Source organism: Drosophila elegans, unplaced genomic scaffold (genome assembly GCF_018152505.1).
Source record: "Drosophila elegans isolate 14027-0461.03 unplaced genomic scaffold, ASM1815250v1 contig_149, whole genome shotgun sequence".
Classification (NCBI taxonomy): domain Eukaryota; kingdom Metazoa; phylum Arthropoda; class Insecta; order Diptera; family Drosophilidae; genus Drosophila; species Drosophila elegans.
Genome location: NW_024545513.1, coordinates 20,456,719 through 20,474,768, shown reverse-complemented (window position 1 = coordinate 20,474,768; position 18,050 = coordinate 20,456,719). Strand labels below are relative to the sequence as shown.

Here is an 18,050-nt window from a genome sequence, read left to right as displayed (position 1 = left end):
CTCGTTTGTTTTTATAGCTGAATTATTGATTTTCATTTGTTACATTCTTGAGAGTTGTTTGAAATTTTTTTCAAGGTTTTTTTCTTTGCTCTTCCCTTTCTATTTTCACATAGGTGACTTGCGGTCAACGAGCTTTCCCACATTTCCCGCATTTCCCGCTTTTCCGTGGCACATGTGTGTGCGCTGGCTTTGAAGCTTTTGTGGCTTATCAGTTCTTTGTCACCAACGTCCAACTTCTGGCAAATAGTTTTACCGGAAAGCTCGGCCATAGCTTTCGAACCCGTCATTTATTTCATTTTCCATTTTCTTTATGGCATTTTAAGCCGTTCCTTTGTCTTTTTTTCTTGCACTCACTTCACATGCCCTGATTCTTTCGATTTCTTTTCGACTCAATGACTTGTAATTTTTTTTAGCTTAGCTTTAAGTTGGTTATAAATGATTTGATTTTTCATTTCTCAGAAGAGTTTTCATTGGTCTCAAATGTTTTTAAATTTAACACGCATACGCAATGTTAGTAAAATTGCTAATACGCAATGTTTGCCTTGAAAAGGATTGGCAATTTTTAAATATTATTATTCAAACTAACTATGTCATGTGAATGTTGCTTGGCAAATACGAACGCGAACTACGAGCTAATAAAAAGTGATGGAAACTATTGAAAAGTCGCAAAAGCCATATTTAAATTTTAAAAGATATTTGTGTTTAAAGCCTGCAGCATTTGATCTTAGAATATTTATCCAGGTTGTGATGTTTTACGGGCTGTTTATAAAGACAGGTTATAGAATTTTGGTGGTTTTGATTAAAATGGCGACAGCTTTTAGCTAATTAGTAATTTATTTTAACAAAATATTTCCAAATTTTAACAAAGGTATGTCTTTGTAATCTTATGTAGTTTATGTATGCGAAACTTGCTTAAATTTTTTTATTGGTTTTTTTTCTTCATATTCTTGTGGGTTTTTTTGTGGGCTATCTCCCATTTTAACTTTTGCGGTCTTGATAAAAAAAAAAACTGTCTCTATAAAATGACATTGATTTTAGAAGAACTTTTTGGTTATTTGATGGACCAATTTCCAAATACCAAATTATTAGTAATTTCTTTTGAAGTATATGCTGCTTTGTTTTTCAAAGTAAGGATTGTATTTTAGTTATATGTTTTAAGCAACATAAATGGTCAATACCACTAGAATAGTAAATACATAAAGTTAAATATAAGTATAAATTACTATCATTAAATTTTAAGTTTGGTTTAAAGCAAACTTATTAAATATGATTTTTATTGACAATAATCCAAGTCTGATGTACTTATGGGTTATTGCTTTTGGAAGAGAATTAAATGAAAACGTGTTTTGTTTTTTCTGTCATTATAGATGTCAATTCAAAAGCTAAACGACACCACCAACTCGGGCTACGTGAGTTCCGAGGAGACGGACTCGCTGCTGGTTAGCAGTTCGAATCCCTCGAAGGGCGGCGGTCGGACGGCTCTGCTGCGCCAGGTGAAGAGTAGCTCCACAAATGGCCCAACGACGGGGGCGTCCACCACCTCGTCGGGATCGGGCTCCGGGGGCGGATCGGCGTCAGCGGGTTCGAACTCCGCGGCCGGAGCTGGGGCTTCCAAGCCGACGCTGATGCGGCAGGATCGCACTTCCACCTACTTGACCAGTCCGCAGCAGTCGCAGCATGCGAGGATGGGCTCCGAGGAGAGCATGCGAGGGGGCGGAACTGGCCACGAGGAGGATGTGGAGCAGGGCCTGGTCCGCAGCAGCATAGTGCCTGACATTGAAGTACACGAAGAGGACCAAGATAGCCACAGTCAGGGAACAAGTAGTAACCAACAACAACAGCAACAGCTACAGCAACAGCTACAGCAACAGCAACAACAACCGACCATATCAATTATGAATTTAAGCCTAAAGCCCGGCGATAGCCATAGCCACAGCTCCAGTCCGGGTGTTAGCCATCCCAATTTGGGCACCTCTTCATATCAGAACCTGGCCTCGAGCATACCGCCCAGCGTGCCCAGTCGCTGCCGGGCGTGCCGTAATTGCAGCCGACGTGCTTCCACCACGCCCACCACGCTGATCGATCGCTCCGCCTCCCGCGACAGCGTGAAAAGTGCCTTCCAGCAGGGCAATCTTAGCGGCTCCATGGCCATTTGCATATCGAATTCGGCCCTGTCGCAACAGCAACAGCAGCAGCAGCAGCAGCAATACCATCACTTGCAACAGCAGCAACACTATCAATTGCAACAACAACACCTGGCACAGCAGCAACATCTGCAGCAGCAGCAGCAACAGCAACAGCAAGTGCCGCCCGTTCTAATCACCTCATCGCCCACAAATGGATCACGGATAATACGGCAAAGTTCGCAGCCGGAATCGAGCAGTACGGCGATTTGCTGCGGACCGCATTCCGCCTGCGTCGGCCATGCCCACTCCCATTCGCATACGGTTCCCAATGTCTCGCTGAAGCAATTGCGCGAAAGTTCCGGCGATGGAATCGCTGGGATTGCAGCCGACTCCCTGCGGATCAATGGGGGAATGCGGCCTTTTAAGCAGGTGAGAATCAGTTGGTAGACCCAATGGAAAATACAAAATTAAAGCCCCTCTACCCAGGTCACCCAACCTCCCCCCTTTTCATATAAACATTTTTTTTTCATTGAGGGGGGAGGCAAACTTAGCCACCCACACTTGGAAAAAATCAGAAAATCACTTCTCTTTGACAACAGACGCTAAAAAAAAATGTATACGATTTAAGGCAGTAAAGATAGACTATCAATATGTATATAAACAATTTTAAATTTTGTAAAAACAAATATGAAATGCTACAGAAAATGTTGTATTTTAGAGAGACAAGCTCTAAAACACTTTGAAAGAGTGACCATGCTAACAAGTAATTAAAATTCTAAATTTAAACAACTTAAAAGAAAAAATAGTTATCAATTCATTAAATTTTTAAATTTGTTTAGTGAATTTCAGTATAAAAAGAAGGTGCTTTTCTGATTTCAAATAGAATTTTTTTTCCAAGTGCTTACAATGCCATGACCCCCCTGTACATAATTCATGTACATAAGCCATCTGCAATCGCCCAGCTCATAAATGTCCAAGTGGACGCCACCCAGGAGTACCCTTAGCGCTCGGTGTGTACACAGACCTCTATGTATCATATATAGTATATCAACTCAGCATATCCCTTCTCAATACATAAGTATATACCCGTAATTGGATGTTATGTAGCCACTATCGCACTCGATGTTCCGTGTTCAAATAAGCAATTCCCAGATCTTTCGTTACTCTAAATATATAATTCCGTTAAAGGATATTCAAGTTGGAAAAGTTAAGCGAACGAGTAAACTTAAAGTGACCAGCCCTAAAATGAGTGCTAATAGAGTGACCAAAATGGTTAAAATATTAAAAAAAAAAAAACAATAAAATAAAAGATTATGGTCAAAGGGGTTTATTATTAATTGTGTATTTAAGACATTTCGGTTAGAAAGACGTTTTCGTTCTTTTGTCATTCTTATATATTATCTAAAAATATCGCCATCATTTTGATGTCTCACTTATAGAAACTATCAAAAGTATCCAATGTTATTTCCTAGTTATTAAACTCTCTCATATAAAATACTCACTGCCAAATTCAATGCCAATAACTCATCTTCATAAACACACGAAAATCCCACCAAAATGTTTTTTTATGTTCAGTTCGGATTTCTTTATTTATGCCATAGATGTTTTCTAATAATCATAAAACGCTGGCAAATTGCGATTTGCTTACTTTGTTGCTGTTTTTCTTTCGGTTTGTTTTCGTTGAATTTATTTCTTTTCCACCAATCTCCGTTGTCTTCTACATTTGGCCATTTAACGTTTTTCGCGCGCTAAAATCCAATTAGTGAAAATCAATATTGCTCATACGCGGCGTTGGTTGAACAATTATTTTCTTCGTTTGCCCGCTTGGCCACCTTCAATCGCATTTGGTTGCCTCTAAACATTTGCTTTTTTTTCTCAGTCTTGCTTTCGCATTACTTTCGGTGGGCATAATTAAAAATTTTGTTTACACGCTATTTGATAGGAGGGAACGAAAATGGAAAATGAAAATGGGGGTCTTAGTAGGTGGGCCTAAGAGCATTTACCATTTACCATTTAGCATTTAGCATTTAGCATTTAGCATTTAGCATTTTACCATTTTACCATTTAATGATGAGAATCCAACAAACGCAATTAAGACATTTCTTTCCTGCAGTCTGAAAATTGATTATTCATGTGGCAATTGAATTGTTAAGTGCTATGAAAAATACAATTCCTAGTCGTTCCATCTATATCTTTCATCTCTCCTTTATAATTAATATCAATTTATGCCCAACGTGTCTGAACTTTTGCCGTTCATAAATATCTCGGAAAAAAAAGGAGAAATGAAAAAGAAGTATATAAATATAGATGGGAAAAAAATGATATAGCTTCTTCCTTCATGCCGGCAGTGACCTTACCATGATTGATGAATGTTTTCACTCTTTGACATTTGCCGTCGCGTTTTTCTATTTTCCCCTCCGAGGACTTTCGCATTCCTTGATATTTTATTTGTTTTTTTTTTTTTTTTTTCGTTTTTTTCCAGTTTTTATAGATAATTGCGTTGGGTTCGCTGTCAGACACTTTCGGCAATAGTCAGGGGGATAAGAAGTCGTCCAAACGGAGAATGGAATGGGTGACGGTAAAACATTTATGGCAGCTTCGGGGCACAACGAAAGCTTTTCGTTTTCAAAAAACTAGCGGTTAAGACAGCAAAGTAATGGTTAATGAGTAGGGTGGCGATAAACTAAATCCCCCACATTTAACGACTTCCCATGCAAATGGGCCAAAAGCTTTCAAGCCACATTTAACACGAATGTAGAAGACAACTAACAATTTGTATATGCAATTCCCCTGCGGTTGTCTTTTTTTCACATAACCCCCTCGCTTTTAAAAGAGCTTTTGCGGAGCTTTTCCTGCATGGGGTCTAGTGGCGAAAGCTTTAACATATTTAAAGTTTTCAATTGTCTTCGGTTTTCTGCTTTCCACATTCGTTGACCTATGTTGTTTGTATTGTTTAAAAGCTCGCTATTTAATTATGCAACATGCAATGAACTTTCCCCTTCCCGGCAGTCCCTTAGGATCACATGGGTCGAAAAAGCCCGGCATATCATATCATATCATATCGTACCATATTTGACAATTTCAAGCAATAATATATATAACACTCAATTCGCATATTAAACTTTTAGATGCAGGGTATCCCAACAATATTTATCCTATATACCCATTATTTTATAACTATCTTTAATATAAATATATATCTTTGTAATCGAATATCCTCTAGTAAGTAATAATACTATCTAGCGCTTAAGTTCCTGTCTATAGTATCTATGTAGTTTTGACTGTATTCTAAAATATCCTCATTCTTGTATACATTAATATGTGCAGTGCGTTTTGCAAGTGCGAGGAGGGTACAAAAATATCCTTAAATTGAAAAACAATAAATACTTTAATTGAATGCAGCTGCCTGGTAAATTTTAAAATAATTCAAAATCAATCGAATTACACAGTAATGGCACATATTATATTTTATTAAATAGCTAACTATGCAAATTACAATTTTTATAATTACTATGACTCTTACTTAAATGATTAAACTTAAAGGCAAAAACAAGTTCAAAGTACATAAAATCAGAAAAAAGCTTTTAGACATTTGTAAAATAAAAAGTTTACTAAACGGAAAACAGGTGATTCCTGTCACTTTCGCAACGCACTGTACTCGTAAGAGTGATTTTTACGTATTTTAACCGCTACTATCCAGCCAGATCCAGATCCTAAGATTAAGCCCTCGCCCAGAAAACCAGAAAAAAAAAACCATTGGAATTCCCGACCCGAAAGTAGCTTAGCAACTAACTAAACTAACTCTACAAATCTGTACTAATCGCTGTCGCATCAACTTTCGCAATCTCTTCAGGGCGTTCTTCTAATGCCTCGCACCTTGTCCGAAAGCCGAAAGTTGCGCCTTCGAAGAGCCTTCACTGAGGCCACTAACGAAACGCTCCAATGCTCCAAAATGGTATTTAACAAGTAAAACAATGCAAAAACCATAAAACAAAACCCATTTGCCGAAATTAACTAATTTATTTATTGTGTACATAAATATTTAGAATGAACCAAATTAGTTCCAAAGTTCCAAAAAAAAAAAAAAACTAAAAAACCAAATAAAAAACCAAAGTTCATTTCCAATGGCACTGCAATGACCTTCCCGCCTCCCAGCGGTCAAGTAGCTTGTTATCGATAACATAATGCATTATGCTGCGACATGATTAAAGCCCCTGTGCAATCGGCTTGCGTTTGGCTATCGTTTCTTCCTAGTCTGCACTGCGTCAATGTCCATATTCAATTCCCCCTAGAAATCTCACTTAAATCAAAAAATAACATTAAACAAAACTCAAAATTATCCGTTTTGAACCCGTTTTGAGCATTTTGGCCGCTTTGTAGCTCAAGTTTGAACTTCTGTACCCCATAATCTCGCATTCACTTCCAAAACCGCTTCAGCATGCCGTTTGCTTTTGCATCCGTTTATGAATTTAGATCCGTAGATAATGTATTACCCATAATTGGTTTAAGTATAATAACTAACGATGACTTTTCGCCACAGGTAAGATGTAGTTGATTTCGATTTCTTTGGCACTGACTGTCGTTACTTGTGATGAAAACAAAGAGCACCGTTTAGTTTTTGTTGTACTGAGACAATCTTTTGGGGGATTCCTATATCTATGTTCTATGGTTATACCTAAGAAAAAATATTTTTAAAATTTTACTATTAATTCTGAAATATGTGGTAAAAGTAATATTAACTACACTCGTAGACTTTATGGGAAAAAAGGACAAATGTTTTAACCAATATTTTAAATTTAGAAATATAAATATTACTTGTTTCCTTTATTAAATCAAAAAACGACTCTACATATAAAGAGAATAATGATCACAAAACACATTTGGGATTTTTATCCTAATTGCTCTAAATGAGAATAATAAAGTTGTATAGGGTACTCGTAAAGTTTAGCATTTGTCGTTTTGTTGTGTTTGAGGGGCAGCAATTAAGTGCCGAGCGGAAGCATTTAATATTATTTCCCTCACTAAAAGCTGCAACATTTTCATTTCCATGACGTCGACGCGATCAGGTGTTTCCCCCCTCACATTTTCCCTTTTTCCACCAAGAGGATGTTTCTCTCATCGCTCTCTAAAATAGTTGCTCTCATTTGGCCAATCCACCTGCTGCTTTTTGTCCACTGGATTCCACTTCCAATTGCGATCCGTTCCACAAGATCCAACTAAAGAAGTTGTTCTCTATAATCGGTACTATCCCTAAAAGAGTATATTGTGTGTCTTAAGATTAAAAATAGGGGTTCACACTTTGGATTCGGATTGTAGGCTTCAAAATACACCAGATTTTTGGCTTTCACATCTCTGTTCAATTTTTTACGGTTTTATAATATTTAAAAAAATTATTTAATTCTATGCCTAGAAAAAGGGTTTCTTGAGAGTTATTAGTTATAATCTAAAAGTAGTTCAACTTACACTAAACTAATTAATTAATTGAATTGTCAATACAGAGTGGCTCGAAGTCCGTACTAAAGTGTACGTATGTTCTCCCATGTTTCGCTAGATTGGCGGAACCAAATAGAAAAGAACGAAAAAAGAGGCAGGAGCACACCAAATGGGAATATAAATAAAACTTTTGGTGGGCTGGCCATTTGTGCGGCGTCGTCGAAAGGGATCGCTCTCGATCTAGATCTAGATGTAGATCTCGATCTCGATCTCGATCCCGATCCCGATCGTCGGACCTCGCTCTTTGTCGCTCGTTTTCCAGATCGCTTGCAGATCGGATCGGTCAATAATGGACGTGAACGGCTTGTGGAAATGCTGAATTGTGTCTGCTTCCCCATTGTGTTTACATTCTGGACAATTACGCAGTCGAAAGTCGAAATACTGCTGGCCAGAAATAATTCCCAAATCAAATTAAATTCAAATCAAAACTCATCGGTTATTCGTCCGTTGCGGTTCGTCGATTATTTTGTGAAGAAAATCCTTGTTTTTTTTTTTCTGTGTGCGTGTGTGTTGACAATGAGCATTTTCTTTCCGAAAATGAAATTTGTAACATATAATTAATTCCAGGAAGAAAACATATAAATCATTGTTTAAACAATGCGGTTTTAAACTGTAACCGGCCAGATCTGAGAATTGCCAATTAAAATAAACAATTTACTTGTTTTGCTTGAAAATCTTTTAACAATAATTAACACAACATGTTTGTATGTACTTGTAATTTTCCAAAAAGCAAACAGATTCGCGAACAATTAAGAAAACAAAAACAGTGAGAATATAAAGAAAACATTCCACTGTTGGAATATTTTCGGGTCTTCATAAAGGTTCCATTTCTGGAATATAATCGATGCAAAGAAACAAAACAAGTGAGATTGTGAAAAACATGATATTGAAACTCTATTCACACGTTTAGTATTTTCGGTGTTTTATAAAAAGATGTTTCCAAAACATGATAAGTAAATAAAAAAAAGGCAACCATTTTTGGATCCCACAAAAAGGTTATAGGTCATTTTGGAAACCTAAAACATATTTTTGGATCTTCGGGGATCTTATTTAAAAACCGCTTGGAGGAGCAGAGCATGTCGCCGGCCTCCTGCATGGATAACGATTGTAATCAGGGCGCTCTCTACCAGAAATGCCAGGCCACGCCTCCTCTGCCACCGCCCACGTCGGTGGTGGTGTCAACGTCATCAACCCCATCCCCCCCGGCGTCCGCCTCTCCCTCCCCCTCGCCCACCCCTTCGCGGTCGCCGTCGCTGACGGTGCTGATGACGTCGACACAGATACCGCCGCAGATGCGACAAATGTCGCAACCGGTGAACGCGGCCGCCGCTCTAATGACGCGAACGGGCAGCGTCGGTGGCGCCACGAGTGCCGCCCGCAGGAACTCCCTTTGGCTGGAAACGCTGCGCAACACACGCAAGCTGTCCTACGCCAACGAGCGGCCCATTCTGGTAAGACTGCACTCAAACAAATTGGGAGGGCTTTATCTGAATCTGAATAACTATAGAAAATAGCTGCCAAAATAACAATCGCCTTAGGTCAAAGTATTATAAAATTAATTTAAAGTTGGGAAAGCCCTAACCAATATCTTCAAATTGTGTTTTAATCCAAAACTAAATTCAAGGCAATATAATGTGTAGAGCCAGTGAAAATTTATAACCAGCGAAAAAAGCTTAACATTCATCTTAGGTCAAAGTTGAATTAAATTTATTAATAGTGAGGTAAATCATTAAACCACTAAAATATATAACCATCGAAAACGGTTAAATTATACTGAAAACTATAAGAAACATATAATAATTAAAATTTATATAAATAAAGCAAACGTGATGTTTGGGGTGGTCAAATAATATTAAAACAATACACTTTTGTATATCAAACTCTAAACTAAATTAATTGTATCCTCTGTAAAACTTTAAGTCTTGTATAAATGGGCTTAAAGTATGCTGCATAAAACTTCTTAATGGATTACATGTCGTATACGTTTTATTGCATTGTCATTATAATCGGACCGCAAAATGCGTATACGACATGTTGGCCTGAAGGAATAATTTGTTTGTCAGATATTTTTCACTGGTGAATCTTAAACTATGGACTATAGTTTGATTTTTAACGTAGGCTTTTTCCTCAGTGCTGCCACGAAACCATGACGTATCTATGTAGCTTATCTGCTGGCCATTTGTATGTTATTTCCATTCGCCATTTCGTCGGCGGCTTCCACGTGTCCGTTTCGCCTCAGAGTCCAAACTATAAAAATAAATAAACCGCTCGCGTTCCCTGTCGCCGTCTCTTTTCCTCCGTTCGCTCCGTCTCTTTCGGTTGTCTCTGCGCGATTCGAAGTTATTTTCAACCAAAGCATCTGCAGCACAGAGCAAAAACAAATCGCAGACACACGATGGAACTCTTGGGGAAAATGTTTCGAGCAACGAAACTTTTGTACCCTGCAAAAAGTCACGAGGGTTTTGCCAAATTTTCACAAAAATGGCAAATGCTAGTGGTTTCATAAAAGAAAAAAAAAAAGGAAACAATTTTAGCCACTGGGAATTTGTTTAGATTTTGAAACCAACTGCATTTCTAAAGTGCAAACTTAAGGCAATGTTTTCAAGAAACTAAAACTTTAAGATGTCTTTAACTCTTAAGTTTAACATTCAAAGTTTGTTACGCACACAGGCGTTTGTATAGTTACGTAATAGCTATACATATCTAAGAAATAATAGCCGGAAGCTGATAAAATATTTTTGGTCATTAAAATATTTTTGTAATGTCAAAGAAATAACAAAAGTGAAACAATGTATACATGAGTGCTATATAAAAGTTATAATTATTAGAAGTAGATTTAATCGAAATTTTAACAAACTGTATTTAGAGAACTAAGCTGGATATATTTTGCAAATATAAGATAAATGCTAATGACCAATTGAAAACATCCTTATGGCCAAGATATTATGGCTGGATATTAATTTGCGGAGTGGGGTCTATGAAAGCAATAACACAAAACAAATGTGGAAAAACGGCTCATCAACAGAGGCGGCAAGCAAGGGGGCGGTTCTGAAAAAGAAGAGAGGAGAGGGGGAGTCATCTATTTAGCTATTCCATCATCAGCATTCGAAACACAAGAAAAACGCCCATAAAGACATTAAGTTCGCTCAAGTGTTCGGATCGTATCGCCCGATCCCTGCGTCTGTATCTATCGCTTTGATATATTGTTTACAACGCTTGCAGTTTCGGTTTCGATTTGGACTTAGATAACGATCGCATCATCATCATCATCATCGTCCCCATCATTATAATGCGGGAATAGCAATAAAGAGAACTCAGGGTCACAATTTTGCGGGTTAAAGATAGTCCATAAACTAGGCTACTGCTTCATATTCTTCTTCACATATTGATATATGTTCCTGCCGATTGAGCAGGCAATTCCGGCGCAGTTTAAACAATGCCAATCGCCACGTAATTAATGGCATATGAGCAATGAGAGAACCAAAACCCTCGGGATAGAACTGTGCCTCAGATCGTGGTCATGAATTATCGATGAATATACTATACATATATTTACTCTTTACCGTATATGAATACCCTATACAAATGGGCGTAACCACACATGCGTGCATGTTTAGATGATGATAAATATTATATATATATGCACTCCCAATGGGTATTACGGGGTGTCATCTGAAATATTTAAGGCATTTGCTTTGCGACTTTTGACTTCATGTCCATATGTCTGCATTTCGAGGACTCGCAATCGACCAACTGAACGTTGTCTATGTGTCTGTGTGTGTGTGTGTGTGTGTTTGTGTGTTGGGTTGACTTTGGAAGTGGTTCCTCAATGCGACGGTGAAAATCGTTGGCCAGGTGGCCTCAATAGTCCAATAACTTATTGCCTCGGCATTATGCGGCGAAAAAATAGTCGAGAAACTTTTTAAAATTTCATGATAATAGTCTTCGACCGCGACTGCAGTTCTCCCCTCCCCTCCCACCCCATCCATTTAATATATATTATATCCATTTAGATGGATGTGCTCGGCCGTATATCTTTGCAAGTGCATGCCCGCTGTTTGCCCAAGTGTCCATCAATAAAATATGACAAGAGGCACTTTCAGCGGACTGTCCCCGAACCGTAAACCGTAGATCGTAAACTAAAGACCACATCGCACCGGACGTATGGGTCTAAAATCGATGTCGTCTAAAGGTCGCGCCACATCGAGTCCGCTTGTACAGCTGTTCTGAGTCATTTGCCAAGGCACAGTCGCTTTACCAGATGTCCGGCCTTTGAGGGCATACACCTGTGCAGGTGCAGTGGCGACCGGGTTGATCTATGATTCACTCACCGCCGATCTTTACAGGCTTCGAATTATGTTTTTGGACTTCTAAATAGTGACTTAAGGCCCTTCTCAAAGAGGCATACTATACTTCAATGAATTTCAATCTTAAATTTAAAATTACATTACAGGTACAGTTGTTTTTTGATAAATTTCTTGACATATTTAATCAAGAAGTTACCTTATTGTATATATCAAATTGATGTCAGATTATTATACTTAACAATAAGCTAAGATGCAGAACGTATAAATTTCCATCGTAGAACGAGTTCAGGTCAAGTTATGCACTGTAATTGGCTATTAAGTATTCCTTAGGGAAAACTCCTCATTTGAAACCCTCAACTTGACCCAATAAAATCCGATTTAAGGGCTTAAATCAATATTATTAAATTGTTGTTTTTGAATTTAGCAATAGGAATGCCTTTATCAAAGTACTTAAAAAGTTTAAAACGTGTTGCGAATTTTGCAAAAGTGAAAGTCAGCCGACTAATAAACAGACAGATTATATATGAAGATTGCCGTTGGAGAAACTTTACAAATTTCACAACCCCCTTAAGTGTGAAATTAAGAAACAGAGAACAGGCTTAAAGAGTGAGTTCCTAAAGGTAATAATGTATGATTTTGCGACCAGCACGCCAACGAATTGAGACCCAGAAAACTCAAAAAACCTATTAAATAGTTAACATCTTGCAAAGATTTCTGGATTCCCATTACCAAATCCAGGATTTTTGTGAATCAGCTTGCAGTGGCACTCGTATTTGCGAGCAGGCAATCAAGGAATAAGCCACCGCCGAAGACGGATCCAATCCTGACCATCGTCGAACGCAATCCCCACATTGGAAAAGTAAAAGTGCAGGGCGAGAGGGGCTGGAATGGCAAATGGCTGACAAATGCATAAAGTTTTCATTTCAATGAATTATTCAAAATCCGACATGACAACATTTTGACTATCTGTCGTTTGCGTTGACATTTCCATTTGATATCTGGGTCGACGATTGTGCGAAATGGGGGCGGGATTGTCATACGGTGGGGTTCCTGGGCTTTTGGAGACGTGTGGATTTAGGTGCTTAATTATAGTCCTCAACTGATGGACACTCGAGACAATTGCCTGGGTGTTGCACAAAATGCATTAATTTATTTAAATGAGTGGTACTTTAAGACGGCTTTGCAGTACCGCATGAATCAAGTGGTTGGCCCTTCCAGATTTCCACGTAGGGGATGCCAAGCTCAAGCTGTTGATTGTTTGCGCTGGCAAGAAAAGCCGCTTAAATGCACTGCGAAAATTCATAAAAGCTGTAATTAATTTTGTTTTGTTTATATACTTAACCTTAATATTTTATTATATATTGAAAATAAATATTTTCACATAAAATATACGCGTATAGATCGAAATATATAGGTTTTAAAAAATATTTAATTTTTGCTTCCTTCCTCGTTATTCATGGAACAGATATCTCCAATATGAATTATAGCATACAAATATGTGATTGTATTGAGGAACGTAGCCTTGAGCTTCTGATTTTGTAGCAGTTTATAAGTATTATTTTAAAAGGGTCCGCTCCGAAGTAGATCAGCTAAACAGGACACTGCAATGTCCCTTTAAATTAAGTGTATGATTTAAATTTCTCCATGGCTGATTCCTTAAGTGATTCCTTATGGTTCCGGATGAAGAATTAAAGGCTTAAAATGGACTGGAAAGAAAGGTGAAGTGGGTGGATTGCGGGGATGTGGGGGATACGTTGCTATGCCATCAACATCGGTTGCTAGGCCAATTCATTTGTCAGTTCATCAGCGCCAAAGAATGCATCCGCGTATTTGTGAGAGCGTTTTTGAAGTGTGTGCCAGTGCGGGCGTATCTGTGTGGTGTACCAATGTGTTGGTGTGGTGGTGCGAGGTTTTCGCACAGTCAAGCTTCTTTGAAACATTTCATGTGATTTTTCTGATTGTATTTTATTAAAATTTGTTGTCTTTGAATTTTGAAATATTATTTTTTACAAAGTTTTATTTGAAAATAACAATTTCAATGTGTGTTACTTGTTCAAAGCTAAGCCTATAATTAATTTTTTTTTATCAAACAAATTCTTTACTTAAATAGAAATTAGGAAAGTTATTACAGTAAATCAAAAATTTGAAATACAAACTTTATAAAACTATTAGTGTTCACAAAAACAAGATCACAACAATTGCCATGATAATTGTACCTTGTTTATATATTTTAGGGGCAATATATTTTTTATCTGGGCTTTGCATGCTTCATCTTATCGTGGACCTACCGTATATCCTTTGCATGCACAAAATATAGCTGAACAACGTGACTATTGACGAATACGACTGGAGCAGCGGCAAATGCCGATGACAATGAAATCGCGTAGCTGGAACTTTGAATTGAGCATCCATTTGGGACTGCCTGGATGTTGGGGGAGTACCGGGGTCTGCGGGGGAGTACGAGAGGGGGGCGGGAGGAACAGATGGGAGGGGAGGCCGCGGAGACCATCACCTTACGCAAATCGGAGTTTTCCATTGCGCAGGACCAACCGAAGGCCACGGACAAGTCGCTCTCTCTTTCTTTTTTCACTCTCCCGCTCTGGCGCACGCCGAAGGGGGTTTCGGGGGCTAAACTCCCCCTTAGGAATTTTTGTGTCATATTATATTCACTTTATAAAGTGAACCCTTTGTTAAATAAAGAATTCGACTATTACTAGAGAAATTAAGCTTAAGCAACTTACTCCTTTAAACTACATCTTACGAATGTTAATGTTTCAATTAAACGTTTTCATACCGTTTCCATTTCTTTATTTCTTAAACTAAATAAAATCCATACGTTTTAAGAGTTCATTCCCTTGAAAATATGTTTAAAATAATTTGTACTTCAACGTGTGAAGACTTATAAAACATGACAAAAGAAAGTTCACCTCTTGCGAACGCCACTGTCTTTAACCGCTCCTTCTCTCTCTTTTTGATTTCTAAAATAAAATTTTGAATGCCCGAAAAGGAGTATCTCTTGATGTGTGTGTCTGTGTGCAACCGCAAAAGGATTAACTTGTAAAGTTCAATTTTGATTTTCGTATCGCGTGTTAGTCGACCATTATGCTATATAGTTAACCGAAGGAAATATAACAAAAAACGAAGAAAAACTTAAAGCCATAACCAAAGCTCAAAGTTCAAAGAATAAGAAGAAGCAGCGACAGCTTCTTCCTTTCGGTTCTATTTCTCTTCCTCTTTTTCTGCTTTTTTCTCTGCCACAGTCGCTGCTTATTTTCTATATGGGTGTGTGGGAGACCTGCTGCTTAGTGCGTGTATTCGTGGGTGCGTGCAAGCAAGATGGCCATAGCACACCCTAAAGAGAGAAAGAGAGATAGAGAGATAGTGAAACAAAGTTGAGTGGATTGGAAATCAGTCATAGGGAGAGAGAAAGAGCGAGTAAAAGGCGAGGCAGCGCCGACTCTCTCTATGACTTTCTTCCACACTCGTTCTCTTTTTCACCTCACATTATTTGTTGGCTCCTTCGCGTGCCGCCAAATTAAACTCACATGACAATGTCAATTCATAATGGCCAAGTAAACTAAATTGCAATCGCAATGGCAGCCAAAGCGGAGCAGGGACTTTGACATCGACCATCTCAGCTGATAAAGACAGTTGTTCACAGGCAAATATGGGTCTAAAAAAGAAAAACATCTGCACAAGCACACACACACTCCACACCCACACCCCTTTGCAAGCTGCTCACTTTTCAGAAGTACGAGAAAACCTCCAAAACGGAAATATTTCTGTTATGTATAAAATTAATGTTTAATTAATGGTCTCAAAAAAGTATGCTACACTTCTTATATATCATTTTCTTTTCCCCGAATACAGGTTTCCAGAAATAAATTCGACCGAAATTGAATGACTGGTAAACTCCACAAGGGATAAAATATTTACTTGATAGTTTTTTGCAATATTTTAATTTAGCAATGCAGATTGACTGGTTTCTTTTTATTATTGCCATAAAACCCGAAATCAATTTGTCTAAGGACGGTCTTAGGAAAGGTTACAATTTTTCGATAAAATGTAAATTGCTTATTACTTTAGCGGTTTTTAACCAAGCTTGAAATGGCGGCCGCTTAGGAGGTTTCACTGTATCTCTCTGTGGCTATTTCTCAAACGTGGCTTGGTAACGGGATCTGGGAGCGAAGAGATCGGGTGTTCTGCTCTGCCTCCGGTTTACGGCTCCTCTCTTCGCTCTTCTTGCTCTCCTTTAGAACGGGAAAAATTGTGGTCGAGTTAATTCGTTGCTTTCGCTGCCGGCGCCGCTGCCCGCGGTGACTGCGACGCTCTGAAGATTCCGTTTCGTATCGTTTCGTTTCAGTTCTCGGTCGGTTTCTGTTTCAGTCTGTATTGTGTTTACACCCATGGCTGACGTAGCGAGCGCAGCATAGCTAAACCTTCGAAAGCGAAAAATAATAATAATATAATAACAACAACAACAACACAAATATATAACAAAGTATATTTAAATAACAGATGAAACGAAAAACAACAATAACAACAAAGGCATGAATAAACAGCGTCAGCAACAGTAATTTTTAATATCCGATAATAGCCACAGCAACAACAATTACAACAACAGTTACCGTTAAACTTACAATTACGTTTACGAGTCCCGTTTTTTTTTTCCAGTGCGTGCGTGTATGTGAATTTGTTATTATTACCAATAACAGAAGCAAAAGCAACAGCAACCGAAAAAAATAGAGAAGAAATAGTGTTACTTTCCTTTTAACCGGATTCCGGTACTCACACATACACTAACACTCACACACACACACACACACAACCTCTCCCACACAACAGCAGCGAACAAACATTGAAAATGAAAGACGAAACAATGCGATAAAGGGATAACTAACAATTAAAGCAAAGTTAAAGGAGGAGGGGAGGAAGACCAGAAGACAACAACAAGCGAATTAAGGTGAATAATATAATATTTAGTGGGAAATATTAGGGACACAAAAAAAACAGACAAAAGCACAAAACAAATAAAAAAGAAGTGGCAAAATAACGGGAGTAGCTATACGCCCCTGCCGGCGTAGCATCGCCTGAAACCAAAAAGCAAGTAAAAGGAAAAGTAAAAGGAAATATTAAAAAAAAACAGCCGAAGAAGGCATACACATAATAGACTCATAAAAAACAAGAAAACACAAAAAAAGAAAAAGAAAACGAGCTGGTAAATCACCGAAAGGAAGGCAATAGTAATATTTCACAATATTTCCCATCCATAGATAAATATCTCTCCAAACTCTCAATAAAGATGTTGGGGCAAAAAATGGTAGTGAAAGGAAAGCCGAAACAAAGAAATTTACCATTTAGTTTGAGAGGTTTTAAGTGACAAGTGTATCTTATCCCCTTTGTAGAAAGGTAAAGTGTATTGTTCCTCCTAGTTTAGACACTTACTTTAAGGATTATTTACTTATGTGTATATGTAAATTAACAATAAATAACAATATAATTATTTTCCTTTAGACTCTCCGCTGTTCAAAAATGTGTTATGTTTTGTATTAAAATGAAAACTCCCTTTTTTATTTTATTTTTGCATAGTGATCAATCAAATATTTTGTAAGATTGCCATAAAAAGGGTTTCTACCGCTAACATTTTTGAAAAATATTTAATTTTACAATTAAACCATGCTAAATATACAGGATGGATTAGAGTTACCGAAAACAATAGAAAACCAATCATGCAGATTCTTAGAAAACTAAAATGCTATCCTGCAGACTCATTGTCTAAAATCTCAATCGAATAAATTCAATATTTCCCACCCACGCCATTCAAAATGTGAAAAAAACGGGAGTCCACCGCACCAATAGTGAAAAATATCAATAGACTTTATTGAATATATCTTGACACCAACACAAACCATTCAAAAAGTATAAAGAGGACCTCCTATCTTTGCTTCACTCTCGCTTTGATGGAAAACGTAGCATATTTCTTGGCGCCCGCTACTCAGGAAAAGAAAAAACAGAAAAATTATCAGAAAAAGAGGGAAAACTTTGAAGCGAAACGGACGAAGAGTAGGCAAAATTTATGATTTTCCCGCATATGTGTGTGGACGAGAAGATATATGCATATATA

The 18,050-nt window shown here is 37.9% G+C and overlaps 1 protein-coding gene across 19 annotated transcripts in view; it reads left to right on the top strand.

Moving 5' to 3' along the window:
* Window positions 1-18,050, top strand: part of LOC108147652 (small conductance calcium-activated potassium channel protein) — a 63,057-nt gene that overhangs the window by 12,400 nt on the left and 32,607 nt on the right. For 11 of the 19 annotated variants that reach the window (XR_001774530.1, XM_017274315.2, XM_017274319.2 and 8 more), the window contains 2 exons: window positions 1,368-2,555; window positions 5,980-6,081. Coding sequence is in view for 17 of the 19 variants with exons in the window: in XM_017274315.2 (XP_017129804.1) it covers window positions 1,368-2,555; window positions 5,980-6,081 (1,290 nt within the window). In the remaining 2 variants the exon portion in view is untranslated. Of the gene's footprint in view, window positions 1-1,367; window positions 2,556-5,979; window positions 6,082-7,755; window positions 9,071-15,798; window positions 16,890-18,050 lie in introns of those variants that run through there. The other 8 variants (XM_017274322.2, XM_017274321.2, XM_017274331.2 and 5 more) reach the window with 5 other exon arrangements.